Below are 16,255 nucleotides of genomic sequence, written 5' to 3' on the forward strand. Positions count from 1 at the left end.
AGCAAGCGCCAAGAGAGCACATCAATCTATATTTGTGCAGAAGACTGAAGGCTGTGCCCGAGGAGGAGGTCAAACATTTATCTCAATCCAATCTGCCATGGTGGTATTGAAAACGCCACATTTGGCATTCCTTATTTAAAAAAGAAAAAAACTACTAAACTGCTGTCTAGACAAAAGCAGCAGAGGGGTGGTGGAGGACGATGCTGCTGACAGGTCTATTATGCCACAGAGGCGACTGGCGAAGCCGACAATCGAGAGATGGAGCTGTCACAGCATTTTTCAAAATGGCAGATTTCACTGCAACACCAAAGGGTGTCACTCTGTCACTCGTCAATGCACGATGCAATAACTGCCTCAGACGTCTTGCATCTGTCACAGCTATGCTGGTGCTCACTATGTAGCATGAAATATTGAAAAAGAAGAAAACTGCTATGTGTACTGTGTTGTGAGTGCCAAAGCTGTGTGCGTTGCACGACTGGGACATTTATGAAGGAGGACAAATGGATAGAAAACACAATCAGAAGCCTGACAAACTCCCCTGAGCATGAAAATCACCATGGTCAGTCTGTCTTGTCTCTGCTAGCCAGCTAACTAGGCCTCTTAGTTAGCTAGTTTAGTGTTTTCTGTTAGTTTATGTTGTAAATTTATGTTGCATGTAGCACCTTGGTTCCTGGAGGAACGTTGTTTCGCCTCACTGTGTACTGTTAAACTGTATATGGTTGAAGTGACAATAAAGCCAACTTGACTTGATTTGACTTGACTTGAAGTGTAGTTTTGACAATACATAAAGTATATAATCATGTATTTGTTAAGCACTACACAACTCAAAGAGTATGTGAGTAACAAAGGCTTTAGCCACTGACTTCAACTGGACCCATGAGGCTCAAAGTCAGCAAAATTTTTAGTTTATGCAGCTGCTGCCCTCTACTGTCTGCTGCACCCATAGTAACATGAGGCAAGTGTACCAAAGACTTTGAAAGAGAAAATGAGCTGAAACCTTTGACTTCTTTCCAAAAGACTGGAGGTCCACACTGAGCTGGTCTGGTCTCTCTTTATTTTAAGTCCCTTGATGAAGTTGGGAAAAAAATTAACAACACTACAAAATTTACAATATTATATTTTTTTAAATTGTAGATAAGATAGTATTTACAAACACTATAAAAATCAAACTCAAATTTAAAAAGTAGACTATATCATTTTGATCCACTGTCAAATACTTTAGTATTTTTTAATTTAGTTTTTTTACAGTAAGATATAAATGGTATAAATGTTAATAACTTCAGTAAATACCTAAAGATTTTATTTATTTTTCATTCATTTTATTTATTAGCATTGAGATTATTGTTGAGAAGTATAATTACATTTATGATATGACCTTAAAAATGGTTAGAAAAAAATATTAATAAAAGCATGAAAATTTACTCTGAATCCTCATGTAGCTAACATGTTAGCAAGATGCTACATGAATAAGATACAACTTTTACTGCTTTACTTGTATGTCAGTGCATAGCTGAGTTAGATATTAGGCTATTTTGGGCATTTCTAGTTGGTGTTCTGTTAGATAGTTTGTGTTTACTGCCGTGCTATGGAAAATAATCTGGTTTGGCGCTGTTTTATTTATTTATTTGATGCTAGGTTTAGCCTTAATAATGTTTAATCAGGAAGCACCAGCTGAGGCGTGATTAGCTTTGAATACGTCACTAAATTTCCTGCTCTACTTGGCTGACTCAAAGTCTTCATATATCACTACAAACTCTTAATTCTGTGATTTCCAGACCTGGTCTGGGAAACTTTGGGACATTTTGTAAAGTAATTTGTATCAGCATCTCTGATGAATTTCTCAGGGTAAGCACCAACTCTCTGACTCCATCTTGTGGTCAGTTGGTGTTAATGCAGAATGAATAAACCAGGCTCTTCACCAGTTGAAAGTACTGAACAGATGCAGAGAGGCGCAGTTCCTACAAGACAAACATGCACAATCGTATAGGTCGTTTTTCTATTTTACCACTTAGTAGTTTATTATAACAAACTTTAAGAATCTGTCTGTGGAGCAAAGAGATTACAGAAGAAGTGAAGAGGCACATACAATATATTTACACTTAAGTATTTTTTTAAAAACTAAATACCTTGTTTTTGTTTCACTGATTTATTTAAATATTTGTATGTGAAGCAAGTGTTTACTAAGACAATGTGGACTTTTTCTTAACAGACGTACTCAGTTACTTGTGATTTGTTACGTTTTTCTTTACTTTTTTCTTATGTTTTTTTAAATACTGGAAGTGTCCACAGTCAGCCCACCAACTTAAAGTTAAAATCTACACTCTTTCAGGATTGTACCTGTGGCAAAACATCAGTTAATTCCACCTTTAGTTATTTCTATTATTAATTAATATTATGTTCAGCGGTGCTAAAGTATTACTCTTATTTAGTTTAATTTTTTTAGTTTAGTTTTTTTTTTTTTTTACTTCTCCAGATACAAAAGGAACAACAGATATATTTTTAAACCATTTGGTTTGACAGATGTTCATGAAGGAATAGTACAGGTGTATTTGGGATAATACTGGAAAATTATACCTGAGGGAAATTGACTGTACTTTAATAAATATACCAGCAGTAACTTGGCCAGTAGGCGGGAGTTATGTTTAACTGTTTTTATGAGATTTCTCTGTGTGGGCTCATGTGTATTTGTCAGGATGGAGCTGAGCCTAAAAATAAAACATTGAGGTGAATGCCAACAGTGTAAGTTTATCCTGCTGCTAGACTACAGGAAACAGCAGGAGGAGAAATGAAAAGCAAAGTGTGAATTACGAATTTCAGCTTGTATTAAGAACATAACTGCTGTCGTGGTGGTACATATAAAAAAAAACAGAATAGAAACATAGCTACAAGTTTAGAAAAAAAAGAAAAAGGCTATCCCACAAGGCCTGTCCATATAGGTAAGTGCATTTATTTATATTGAGTATTTCAAGATACAAATCATTGGGTGCTTCACAAATAAAATCATAGCACTTTAACAATTTTTTTTAGGGGTTTTGGGGTTTTGTTTTGTTTTGTTAGCTTTCCCCCCTCATTATTGTGTTATCTTATTTTCATCTATAGATTACGGTTTATTCATTATTGTGCATTTTTATTTACCTTGACTATATTTTATATTACATTTTATAGCTAGCCTTACTTTATATTATTTTACTTACATATTTTTACTTCATTTTTTATTCATTTTCCCATTGTTTTTCATTTATGTACCCTTACTTATCGACTTTATTTTTTCTTATTTTATGCTGCTTATTAACATAACTGTTTTTGCTTTATTCTTTTTCTGTCTTACTATCTGCTTGTCAGTCACCTGCAAAGCTGAAAGATGGTACAGAAAGTCTGATTGATTGAAAGTTTGATTTCCGTGTAAACAGCAGCTCCAGTGGCTCTACACGAGAATCTGAATGAGGCCAGTTCAGAACTGGTTAAAACCAGCAGGTAGACACATGGACATCAAATAATATATGACTGGGACTGGGATTTATGTGATTGTTATGACCGATCACATGAATCACAGGTGGGCAGTATACAGCTGGCTATACATACAACTTTCTGTGCTATATAGATGTCTATAAAATGGCATGGTCATTTAATGGGCTTAATGTGTAATATGAAAAGCAAAATATTGTATATAGCTACATTTCAATGTAGGTGAAAGTGTGTACAAACATGAACTCTATGAAAAGCTGAAGCAACAAAAACTATGCAGATAATGTCATAGAGCAACTGTGTGGACGTCAAATTTAGTTCACAAATAGAGAAAACAGAGACACACTGCTATGAACTGCAACATGACAAAAGGCAATGGGAGAACTGAGGCTATGAATGCACTAACTACAAGAAGTGGACACACCTACAGAAAAAACATGGGTTAAAAAAAATCAGGAAGACAGAACCAGACACAAGACACAGGAGATAAGTATTACCAAAATAAACAAATAACTTGAATACAGAGGTAGATACACCTGCACACAGCAACTTTAAGCTATGGGAAATGTGGGCGAAGACTGGGAAACCTGAACAAGAAACTCAAAGAAATTCATGCATCAGAAAAGCTCCAAGTATTCACAAACTCTTTCTTAATAATAACAAGGTGGTTACCATAATGACTGCAATTAAAACTAATAAGCAAATAATTCATGCAAGATACACTTAATTTTAAAAGTTATACCTTACGTTAGAGCCAGAATAGAGCCAGTAAAAGTTAATGAGTAAAATTATGAGCCAGTAAAAGTTTGAAGTAAAAAACTAAACATTGTTGTTCTTATTTCCCTCCTAATAGTCAAAACGTTAATTATATAAATCAGGAAATATCAATTTTCTGTCTTTTGCTAGTCATCAAAAAAAGAAAAGAGCGGCGACATGAAGACAGGACAAAAAAGCATCTATGTACATAAGGTGGTCAAGCGACGAATGATACACCCTGTAGTAGTAGTAGTAGTAGTTTTTGTTTTCCTCTGACATCGTCCAAGCAATGGCACTATCTTTTTAATGCAACAGGGGGCGCAGTAAACACAGCGAATTGTTCCACCACTCTGAACAGATAAGACAGAGCACACAGAATAAATCTAACTATAGTAGAATAACAAGCTTACTCGATTTGACTTGGTTATCAGTTTAAGTGTTTGATTATTTAACAAAAAACAATAAAACATGCCTTAAAAAGAAACAAGAATGACACACATGTAGCCAGAAGGTTCTGTAGATACTGGCAAGCTAAACGTTATGATATTACTAAAATTTAATGCAAACAGGATTTTAAAAGGGCAAAGTAAATATAAAACACAGGAGGAAAAAAACTCATATCCAAGAAAGATTTCCATAATTTCTGCATAATAAACACTACAATACCACTACAATACACCACTACATGGTGTATTCTATGTATGAATAAACAAAAGAAAATACCATTATACAATAAATAAAAATTGTACTTAATCAAAACCTAATACTGTTGCTTAAAACACTGCAACACTGATATAAAAGTAAATGAATATATATATATATATATATATATATGAATACACATAGGAATTGCTTTGTCACAGCGATAGAGTGTAAACAGGTTAAAGGTGTTGTAGCTCGGTAAAACCAAATACATAGTGTATTTAATGAATACACATAAATGTTCCAGATTTTTTTGTCTTAATAATTAGATATGGTTCTACTACGTCCCACTGGAGCAGCATCCAACGGTCTGCAGGTGTTCATTTATTGGCCACAGAAAAATGGCATTTGGGCGGCAGTTATCGACTAACTAAGCTAAAGTTTCGGCATGGGGAATTGTTTTTTCACCAATCGCATAGAGGCATCAGACTTTGACAGCCAATCATATTCCTAGTAGGCGTTGCCTTAGAGGAGTGCGGCGGCGGCGGTCGTGCTGTGCATCTTCTCGGGCCCGGTAGAGTTCGGTTGAGCGGGTGCTGGATGGTGGGGGAGTACCACTGATGAGAGAGAGCGGGCCGGAGAAGGGACTGTTTAGCACGTTTCGGGGGACTATTGCTATCATCTGCTGGACACTGATAAACACTCGGGTCGGGTTTCTTCGTCTATTGCGGGAGGTAAGCAGAGCAGAGAAGCCGGGGACGGGAGTTTTAGTGGGGATGTGGTGGTTAGCAACAGTAACCGTTAGCTAGCGGATTATTGTGGCATGACTTTCTAATGATGGAGGACCATCAGCTTGGCTAATGCTAGCCGCTGTCCCGGCGCCCCGGACCCAACATACTGTTTTTGTTCACATATAGATGAATGTGTTGAAGATTTTCCGTTTTCAAGTTTAATCTTCAAGGGTTTAGTCTGAAACAGCGTGGTCATTGTCCGCCTGCTTTATCCCCACCCAGACGTCTTTGAGCCACCCACACCCATGATGGGATTGTGCCTTAGGAAGCTGCACAGTTCATCCCTAAAACTCCCATTTGCGCAGACTATTTAGGAATCTCTCTTACCTCATCGTCTTAACGTTATAAGAGCAGCGGTTCAAACCAATTCAATTGTGTACAGTTGACTAAACAGAGCAATGAGTCCTTGTAGGTATCTTTTTTTTCCAGTGGGTGGTAGGTGAAGCACAGCACGCCAACTTTGAGCTAATGTTAGCGAGCTAATCTAGCCAATGCAGCTGTTTGGCCTGGCCCGGTACATATTTGCAGCCCTTTACGAGGGGGTTTCACGGCTACTTGCAATTTCACAGCTCTTTATCTTACCGGACATGATGAGGACAGGATATTGCCAAGCTGAATGAGAGTGACTGAGGGGATGGAGCAACAAGGCAGGCGCACTGATCCCGCTCCATCCCGTGACCTGACCCAGATTTGGCTGCAACAGCGCCTGATTTAAGCATGGGACTAGATTGTTGTGTAAATATCTTTAGGAATACATAATTTCCTCGGGGATTAATAAAGCATTCTAATTTAGCTGAGGTTGAGTTAGATTAATAAGATGCATCCAGACTTGTCTCCGCGTCAGCTGTTGAAAGCATCCAGTGCCAAGGTTTACAGTTATCCCGCTCTCTTTCATTTCTATCTTGATGTTATTTTGTGCCCACAAGATAATTGGGTGCACTTCTGAAAGATTTTTTTTAAATTATAAAAATATAATGAAGTTGAGTTAAAAATGTAAAAGATATAAGATCATTATAGACTGCTGCAGGCATGTTTATGTGTTGAACTGCAGCTGATGATTATTGTAATTATTTAATTGTCAGGTGATTGTTGAGTGTATAAAATTATAGTTTTTTTTAGACTTTGCGTCATCTTTGGTGTTTCAGTGAGAGATGCCCTCAGTGACCTTGAGGCAAAATGTGGAGTTAATAGATCAATAATATGTTGTGGAGCTGACCCAAAGAGGGGTTTACAAAATAAACATTTAGGGGCAGATATACTGACTTGCAGCAGCACAAACTGGGTAGAGTTGGTATTTAGAAAGAGATTGCAGTGACAAGATTGTGTGTCAGGTATGACTCAAAATGTTGCATATGCATTTCTGCGACTTCGTTTCTCGAGGCAGAAAATATAAAATGCTCAAACTGATTTAATGTGTTTGCAAAATAGCTAATTGTGCCTGTATTTAATGCCAAAAAGCATGTTTTTGAACTTGAAATTGAAATGAACTGAAAAACTAAGCATAACTATTAGCGCTATTTGGGGATTACACTCACTTGATATTTTGCACCGTTTAATATATTTAACCCTTAAAATCAGTTTTATGTTTCACAGTTAGGCAGTGAAATGTAGCCAAAACAGTCTGGGTATTTTTGTTTTTGTTGAATTAAACATTGATTTCCTAACTTAGTAAATAAGATTAAACAAATGCTTTCATAAATAGTCGAAATAAAAAAACCAACATGGAAGAAAATATCAATAATCATGATAACATTTTAAATTGTGATTTAATAACCAAATATTCAATATAAATATAAATATTTATTACATTTTAAAAAAGACAACACACCTGCATCTTTTTGAGGAAAAAAAAGACCTAATTCATAAAACTTTTTTCTCAGTTACCAAATCTGTTAACAGGCAAATATTTTTGCTCTGATTATATGGTAATGGTATTAAATTATTTCATTTACTTAATTTTTCTATCAGACAGAATAGTCAGGGTTTCTCCTTTGCTTTTGAAGCGGCACAGATAGTGACGTTACTCTACATGTGGGCTGGTTATACTCAGGTAGGAGGCTTGACACTCACACACAATCTGTCTGAGCCTCCTGCAAATGATTTGGAAAGCCCTAAATTCATGTGAATAAAGTAACTTAAACAAATTAAATGGCAGAATAGAGATAATTCCACATTATAGGTTCGTATAGTTTAAAATTCTCTCATTAGAGTATTAGACGCTAGAGCAGGGCGATATGGCCAAAAATATTTATCACGATATATATTTGAAAATTTGCGATAACGATATAACCGACGATATAATGGATGCGAGACAAAATACAATCAAACATACTACCAAAAGACACCTCATATTTCATTCAAGCTGTTTATGCAAGCTTTAAATAAAGTGCAACAATTCCTCGATTTAACCAGCATTATAATGGCTGATATCTGGCTAACCATGTATAATATCCACTGAAGTTAAAAAGAGGTGCTTTGCAACATTAAACTGCAGTGTGCAGTACGTATTTTTCGGACCATAAGGTGCACGGGATTATAAGGCACATTAAGCGAAACAAAGCAGTCAGATAAATCAAACTTTATTAAACTCATTCTTCTTGCTTCCTCCACTTCTGTACCATTGATTCATTAATGTTGAATTCTCTGGCAGCTGCTCTATTCCCATGTTGTTGCAGTATATTAATGACTAACCTCTATTGTGGATGGATTATCTCAGTTGTTCTCCTGACTGAAGTTTGGTCCGTTTACAGCATCCTGCCATGCGATTGCATTTGTCTCTAACCATGAGGAACCTTCACGTTAACTTTTATAAGTGGAAAAGTGTTAGTGTTCGTCCTCCAGCTTCACTGTTTATGTTATGCTAATTATATAGCACATCATTATATACCAGCTAGCCCAACTTCAGTAACCCTACAAACGTCACTGCTGTTTAGTTTCCTGTCTTCATTTATGTTGGAAGTGATAGCAGAGCTGTACGTTTGATTTTTTCAGAAATCTCTCAGTCAGAACATGCTATATCATGCTTAGGTAACTAGCGAAACTAGCGAGCTAACTTCCGCTAGCTTCCTGCTAACTTCTAACTCCGTTAAATGTAATAATTTTGTTTTCATGGATGCCTGGAAGTTAAACTTCATAGTTACACCTGGTAAAGCAGCAATGCTGATCGTTTTATTAAAGATGAAAGAATTTAGACAGTTTTTAACTCTCAGTGATGCTGCAGTGTTGTTTGACCTGAAGCATACGGAGTTTAGGACCCAGATTACTCCCAGATTTAAGAGCATCTTAGTCCGACAAATACGACAATAACGACGGCCGCTTGCATGTTCTGCAAAAAAATGTGCTTTGTTGTGTATCTGACGGACAAACACCAAACCAGTTCCACATCACTGAAGTTGCACCATTTTTACAAACCAATTCTGGTTCATCTGTTTCACTCAACAATCGGCCATGTGCGTATGAAAACAAAGGCACTGCGCATGCGCGTTTTACTCCATTCTATCGCGATATTTCATTTTCCTATCGTTGCCTAACATTATACCGGTATTACCGTGAACGGTATAATATGGCCCAGCCCTATTAGACGCTCTCTCTCATGATTTAACTGTATCTTTTTATAGGTGTAGATGAATCACCCCTCTATATGTAAATTGCTCTGCACTAGTATTTAAAATCCATTTTGTTTTCTTTATTGTCGACAAACTGTAGAAATCTAAGTGTTTTCTGATAGGTTATACATAATAATAATAATAAGACTGTCAATCATAATTCACAGCAAACCTATGACAGACAAGCAGCAACATAGACATTAACAGATAATGTGTTTTTTATATTTTAATTCTCTGATTGTTTAAACTGATTGATCAGTGTTTCCAGTAGAGGTCAGTCATTTTAGCTTTTCCCGAACCAGTACACACGTAGTGATCAAGGAGACCGATATCTTGATATCAAAATTCATAATAAAACTAACCTTTGCTTAAGTTTTTAAATTTTGGGTATTAAAAAAAATATTATGTCGGTAAATCTGTTATTCAGTGGTTATTGAATATGCTTATTCATTGTAATTATTTATAAATATCTTAATATGTGCATGCTAATATAGTTTTTTCTACTGTCCATGAACTTTCGTATGCTTAATTTATCCACAAGTGTTTTTTTTTTTTTTTTTGGGGGGCGGGGGTGAACTTCTGAACAATGACATATAGTTTGCATATGTTTTGTTGTTATTCTACTACTATTTGTTGATCAAGTGCTTGTGTGCATTTCCTTTTTTCCCTTTTTTTTAACAATACATGCCTCTATTTGGGGCTATAAATTAGCCTGTATTGCTAAATCTGGCACTTGTACAGACCTGAGTGTTTGTATTACATAATGTGCACTGCCCCACCTTAAATAAAAGATAGCATCACAGTGTCACATGTTTTTTTTATATATGCTCCTCTTGCGTTCTTATTCCTTGTTCCCATTATGTCGCTTTTATTGCTCACTAAACAAAAAACATCTTAAAATATAACCCGTTAGGGTTTTTCAGCAACCTTTTACGTGTAGTGTTATTTGGCTTTTAGGCTTTCTCGTTAGTGTAGTCTTATGGCCTGTTTATTCCCGCTGTTTTCAAGCAATTGTGGCGTCACTTTTGACGTGGAGCACACTTTGGTGTAGTTTCATCGTGTGGTGCACCTCTAGATTTTTGTGACCGGCCATGTACACCCAGTGTACGAGTGCATTGGTCCATACTGTCATTTCACTGTAGGAGCTCAGAAATCTCTAGTTTATAGAGTGGGAGGTGCTGCAACAGCTTGAAAAGATACAAATTGCCTTGCTTCCTGTTTCTAGCACTTGTGCTCCTATATTATGGTAAATGGTAAATGGACTGATTCTTATATAGCGCTTTTCTACTCTCCCGGAGTACTCAAAGCGCTCTATACAATATTAGCACTAATGGTATAGGATAACAGGTATCAACTTGGAGAATACTGTAGCACGTCAGACAATGGTTATGGGGCTGTGATCACATCACGGTTGGCATGTGCAACAACCAATGCAGTGACTATAAACAGAGCTTTAGTCACTGTGATCCGCTTTCCTTATTAGAGCTCATGGATTGAGCTTGTTGTCCAGTTTTTGCAAGACGGGTGTGTCTGCTACAGACCTGTAAGTCAGTTAACACAGCCTGACAACAAGCCTGTTAACAGTAGCTTTGCTCAGACTTTACTGTTTGCCACAAATTATTGTGGTATTTGAGCTAATTGATGTAACTGCACAATCATCCATATTGTCCTGACTGAAGTGTTGATTGCAAGATTGTGTGGTCAAGTAGTTATCTAGCCAAGTTCTTTCTCTAACACACCAGATTTGATAGATGTCATCAAACCACATAGGTGTTCCCTATCCTGTCCAACTTTGCCCTTAACCTGTTCAGTAAATCAAAATTGACAACAAAATAATGTTGTCAATTTAAGTTAATGTTAAAAATGTAACTAACTGCTTGTTTATAGAGTATTTAGCTTCACATTGGCACAACCAATCATAACCACAAACCAAAACTGTAAAATGTATTACCCCAGTAAAAGCTACTGTTACAAATCAGAAACAATGACATAAATTATTAAGAACACGGCTTTGTTTTGAAGAAGCTGATAGCTGTTGTTTTCAAAAGGATTCCAGTCATTACCATCTGAGCTTGCTAAGAGCCAACATTTAGCAGCCATTACAAAAGCTGCATCATCCGAGAAACATTTAACCACCACCAGCACTCAACTATCTGAGTTACATCTTGATGGAATCATGTCATAACTGAAATTGTTAAAATTGAATGTTGATGTGACGTTATATCAACCATCTCACAGAGATGCTAGAGTTTTAGTCATGCTAAGTTAGTGTAAACTGGCTTTACTCACATACAGCCGAATTGTAAATGTTTATGATTCATATCACAAGTGAAGACCCATCATTATGCACAGTAGAGCAGGGAGATATGGCCAAAAATATTTATCACGATATATATTTGAAAATTTGCAATAACGATATAACTGACGATATAATTGATGCGAGACAAAATACAACTCCACAACATTACTAGCGCAAAAAGACAACCTTCCATTTATTTTCACTTAAAAAGAGGTGCTTTGCAACATTAAACTGCAGTGTGCAGTACGTATTTTTCGGACCATAAGGTGCACGGGATTATAAGGCACATTAAGCGAAACAAAGCAGTCAGATAAATCAAACTTTATTAAACTCATTCTTCTTGCTTCCTCCACTTCTGTACCATTGATTCATTAATGTTGAATTCTCTGGCAGCTGCTCTATTCCCATGTTGTTGCAGTATATTAATGACTAACCTCTATTGTGGATGGATTATCTCAGTTGTTCTCCTGACTGAAGTTTGGTCCGTTTACAGCATCCTGCCATGCGATTGCATTTGTCTCTAACCATGAGGAACCTTCACGTTAACTTTTATAAGTGGAAAAGTGTTAGTGTTCGTCCTCCAGCTTCACTGTTTATGTTATGCTAAATGTGTTCTAGTACGTAGCACATCATTATATACCAGCTAGCCCAACTTCAGTAACCCTACAAACGTCACTGCTGTTTAGTTTCCTGTCTTCATTTATGTTGGAAGTGATAGCAGAGCTGTACGTTTGAATTTTTTCAGAAATCTCTCAGTCAGAACATGCTATATCATGCTTAGGTAACTAGCGAAACTAGCGAGCTAACTTCCGCTAGCTTCCTGCTAACTTCTAACTCCGTTAAATGTAATAAATTTTGTTTTCATGGATGCCTGGAAGTTAAACTTCATAGTTACACCTGGTAAAGCAGCAATGCTGATCGTTTTATTAAAGATGAAAGAATTTAGACAGTTTTTAACTCTCAGTGATGCTGCAGTGTTCGTTTGACCTGAAGCATACGGAGTTTAGGACCCAGATTACTCCCAGATTTAAGAGCATCTTAGTCCGACAAATACGACAATAACGACGGCCGCTTGCATGTTCTGCAAAAAAATGTGCTTTGTCGTGTATCTGACGGACAAACACCAAACCAGTTCCACATCACTGAAGTTGCACCATTTTTACAAACCAATTCTGGTTCATCTGTTTCACTCAACAATCGGCCATGTGCGTATGAAAACAAAGGCACTGCGCATGCGCGTTTTACTCATATTCTATCGCGATATTTCATTTTCCTATCGTTGCCTAACATTATACCGGTATTACCGTGAACGGTATAATATGGCGCAGCCCTAATGCACAACAATCCATAACACCACTGACTCTAAACCTAATAAATGCTCTCATTACTACTACTATATTCAATTTCAATTTCTGCCACACTGTCATGTCCTACTGAGACCTGCCTTTTGTAACATGTTTTTAATAGTTAATTGTTTCACATTCAGCTAACTAGCAAAAGGTCCCTGGTTCAACTCCAGGAGGCGGCAAGTCCCTCTGAGCAGCTAAAAGTAGCTTCTGCCTGAAAAATGGCCTTGGTGTTTGAACTTTTCACAGATCTTTAAGTAAGGGTACTACTCACAATTGAGTGGTGAAATTGGTTACATTTTGATGAACTTCGTGCTTTGCTTGCTCTCTACAGGTGGCCTAGAGTGCTCTGCTTCTGGTTTCCAGCAGCAATGACACAGAGGAGTGGACAGGAGGACCCGGAGCGGTACCTCTTTGTGGACCGCGCTGTGGTATACAACCCGGCAGCACAGGCCGACTGGACTGCCAAAAGGTTGGTATGGATTCCATCAGAACGCCACGGCTTCGAGGCTGCAAGTATTCAACAGGAGCGTGGAGATGAGGTGGTGGTGGAGCTAGCAGAAAACGGGAAGAAGGCGGTGATCAACAAGGATGACATCCAGAAGATGAACCCGCCCAAGTTCACCAAGGTGGAGGATATGGCTGAACTGACCTGCTTGAACGAGGCATCCGTGCTTCACAACCTCAAAGACCGCTACTACTCCGGCCTTATTTATGTAAGTATTTGCACATTATAAAGAAGTACAACAATTCATAAGAAATGTCTTCTTCAGCAGTTCAGTTGTCATCATTTGACATGACATGACTTACTTTACTATGACTTGTCGGTATAGGTTTGGTTAGGTTGGTTAATGTGATTGATATTACTGTAATGTTAAAAATCCCGCAGAGGTAACATTTTAAAACTGTAAAGTAGGAGAATAACTATCCATCCATCCATCCATCCATCCATCCATTCGCTACCGCTTATCCTTTTCAGGGTCGCGGGGGGCGAATAACTATAGTCAATTATTTTTTGTGACTATGATCATATCTATTCTGTGTCGCTGACATGTGAGTCTCAGGTGATAGTTTTGCTAGCCAAAACCAGTGGCGTTTTACAGTGAGAGAGAGGGTCAACTGGAATACCTAGTTCCATTCACTTTACAAGGCTTTAAACAGAAATGGTGGATTCCTGGTAAAAACTTTCATGGAGAAACATCACTACCCCCCCCCCACCCAAAAAAAAAAGAAAAAAAAAAGCTTGGTATACAATAACTTTGCTAATTTAATGTCTTGTTGTTTTACTGGGTTCGTTATATAATAAAAACAAAGATTATTAAACATGTGGTTCATTTTAACCAAAACAAAGATAAACTATACTTCCTCTATTTCACACTTGATTTTCTTAATTCAAGAGTCTGAAAAACACATTTCCTTCAATGGGCAAGCCTTCGTGTCCCATATTATCTGCTGATTTCCCCTGTGATTATTACCCACTTAATGATACGCATTCCTGGAATAGCACAAATGCAGAGGTTGTGGGCCACCTGAGACCCAGGAAGGAGGTACAGTTCGGCTGCCATGTTCACACTTGAATGCGTGGTTAGAAATTGGAGGTATTGTACTTAGAGCAGAATATAAGGCTTGTGCAATTGTGTTTTTTTCTTTTAGTTCATAATACTTTATAATTTACCTTGAAATTATTTGGTTGAAAATTATTTCAGATTGTTTGTCTTGTTTTGAAAAGTGTAAGCTGAGACTGCTTTCGGCTCAGCGATTTGTCCCTTGTATTTTTTGGGCTCCGATATGTTGCAGGAGTGACATCACATGGTCATGATCACTTTCTTTCTCTAAATCCGATCTGCTCTGCTACTGAAATTTGGCACCCATTAATTTAATATAAATCTGGAATTGGCAAAGCCAATTTATTTGGTCAGTAGCCCCAAGAGTACAGAGGTCTACCTAGCCCTGCTAAGCAAAAAAAAATCAATCAATCAATCAATCAATCAATCAATCAATCAATCAATCAACCAATCAACCAATCAATCAATAGTTAACTGAATTGGATATTTTTCCTTCAGCTATTTTGGTGTATTTTATTAAGTAACTTGTTGGCAATAAAATGCCTTGACATTAGTGTATGCTGGGAAGGATTTAGGATTATAAGTTTTGCCATGTGTTTGGACAGCATCAGACCTTATGAGAAAAATCAAAGGACATTTTCTAATGCAGATCATATGTAATCTCTTTGTAGGTCACTAAAAAAATGAATAATCTGTTCCAGATTTTCACTCTGTATGTGCTGTAAAAAACAACTCAGTGTAAAGTGTGACCTAAAAGGATAAAGTGTAAAAAAAAAAAAGCCCAAGTGTAAAAAAAAATAAATAAAAAAAGCAGAAAACTCCAAATGCTCTTCTAAAAAATGTGTTTGTATATTTTAAAGAAGGCTTATGAGATTCAAAGAAATTACCCAGGCCTCATGTCTTTGCTCAGGGATGATCAGTGCTGAGTCACACTGTATCCAAACTGCCTTAACAGAGCTCTTTCTGTTTACTGATAAGCAACATCTGTGCGTTCAAATAACTGAAATTTCTTTTACTGTGAGAAAAGTGACTTTTAATTAACAGCCGATGTGCGTAAGCTTTTTGCTGTTATTGCTTGTTCTGGAGGCCCATAGAAATGCCTTTCTGTTAGTCTCTGTGGTACAATTTGTGTTGCTCAGTTATCATTTATTTTTGATTTTTCTACAAGACCAGTGTTCCCCAGTGTGAAATTAATAAACAAAGGGTTTGAAGAGATTTGAGTTGGATGCATGGGGCATTGTGTTTGTCAGCTGCTTTAGCATTCCTGACTCTGCATGTTTTCCCGTCCTGCTTTTGAGGATTGTATGACCTTTTAAGTCAGGCCAGCATAGCATAGCGCTGACATAAACCTCTTTGCAGAATGTAAATGAGATAATTCTGTGTCAAACATGCTGCCATGGGGCAATGTGGAAAGAGCTCAAGAGTGTGTGGACTGAAGGAAGCTTGCACGCTGGAGATGGCATGCTAACATCACATACGTGTTTCAGTTACTCAAATTCTGATAAACGACCCGCTCTGCCACGTGAACCACAGCCACCGCTCGACCCTAACAGATTCATATTCACATCACTACAGAAGTGTAAACTAATGGTAGCTTTGCCTGGATTCCAATTTTAGCCAGTTGTTTGGGTTTTCTCCGTTAGTCGACCCAGTGCCTTCCATAGGTCTGCATGTGGATGTTTAATGAGATATTTGTGGTTGTTGCCTCTTACCTCCTTAAGACTTATTGTCTTCTGTGTCGCAAGGTGACTTCAGCTATTATTCCTCACATTTTTATTTGGGGGGG

At 37.3% G+C, this 16,255-nt stretch overlaps 2 protein-coding genes across 8 annotated transcripts in view; one reads left to right on the forward strand and one right to left on the reverse strand.

The window, feature by feature from the left end:
• cygb2 (cytoglobin 2) overlaps positions 1 to 6,314 on the reverse strand; it is a 49,911-nt gene extending 43,597 nt beyond the window's left edge. The window contains exon 1 of the mRNA XM_005934474.3: positions 6,237 to 6,314. The gene's annotated coding sequence lies outside the window, so the exon portion shown is untranslated. The remainder of the gene's footprint in view (positions 1 to 6,236) is intronic.
• The window catches only part of LOC102303576 (myosin-10), a 67,475-nt gene continuing 56,613 nt past the window's right edge, over positions 5,394 to 16,255 (forward strand). For 5 of the 7 annotated variants that reach the window (XM_005934475.3, XM_042225751.1, XM_005934476.3 and 2 more), the window contains exons 1-2: positions 5,395 to 5,597; positions 13,239 to 13,620. In XM_005934475.3, coding sequence (XP_005934537.1) covers positions 13,276 to 13,620 — 345 coding nt within the window. In that variant the 5' untranslated portion in view covers positions 5,395 to 5,597; positions 13,239 to 13,275. Of the gene's footprint in view, positions 5,598 to 13,238; positions 13,621 to 16,255 lie in introns of all 7 variants that reach the window. The other 2 variants (XM_042225750.1, XM_042225752.1) reach the window with 1 other exon arrangement.

Source organism: Haplochromis burtoni, unplaced genomic scaffold (genome assembly GCF_018398535.1).
Source record: "Haplochromis burtoni strain Fernald_Lab_line unplaced genomic scaffold, NCSU_Asbu1 Contig_181, whole genome shotgun sequence".
NCBI lineage: Eukaryota > Metazoa > Chordata > Actinopteri > Cichliformes > Cichlidae > Haplochromis > Haplochromis burtoni.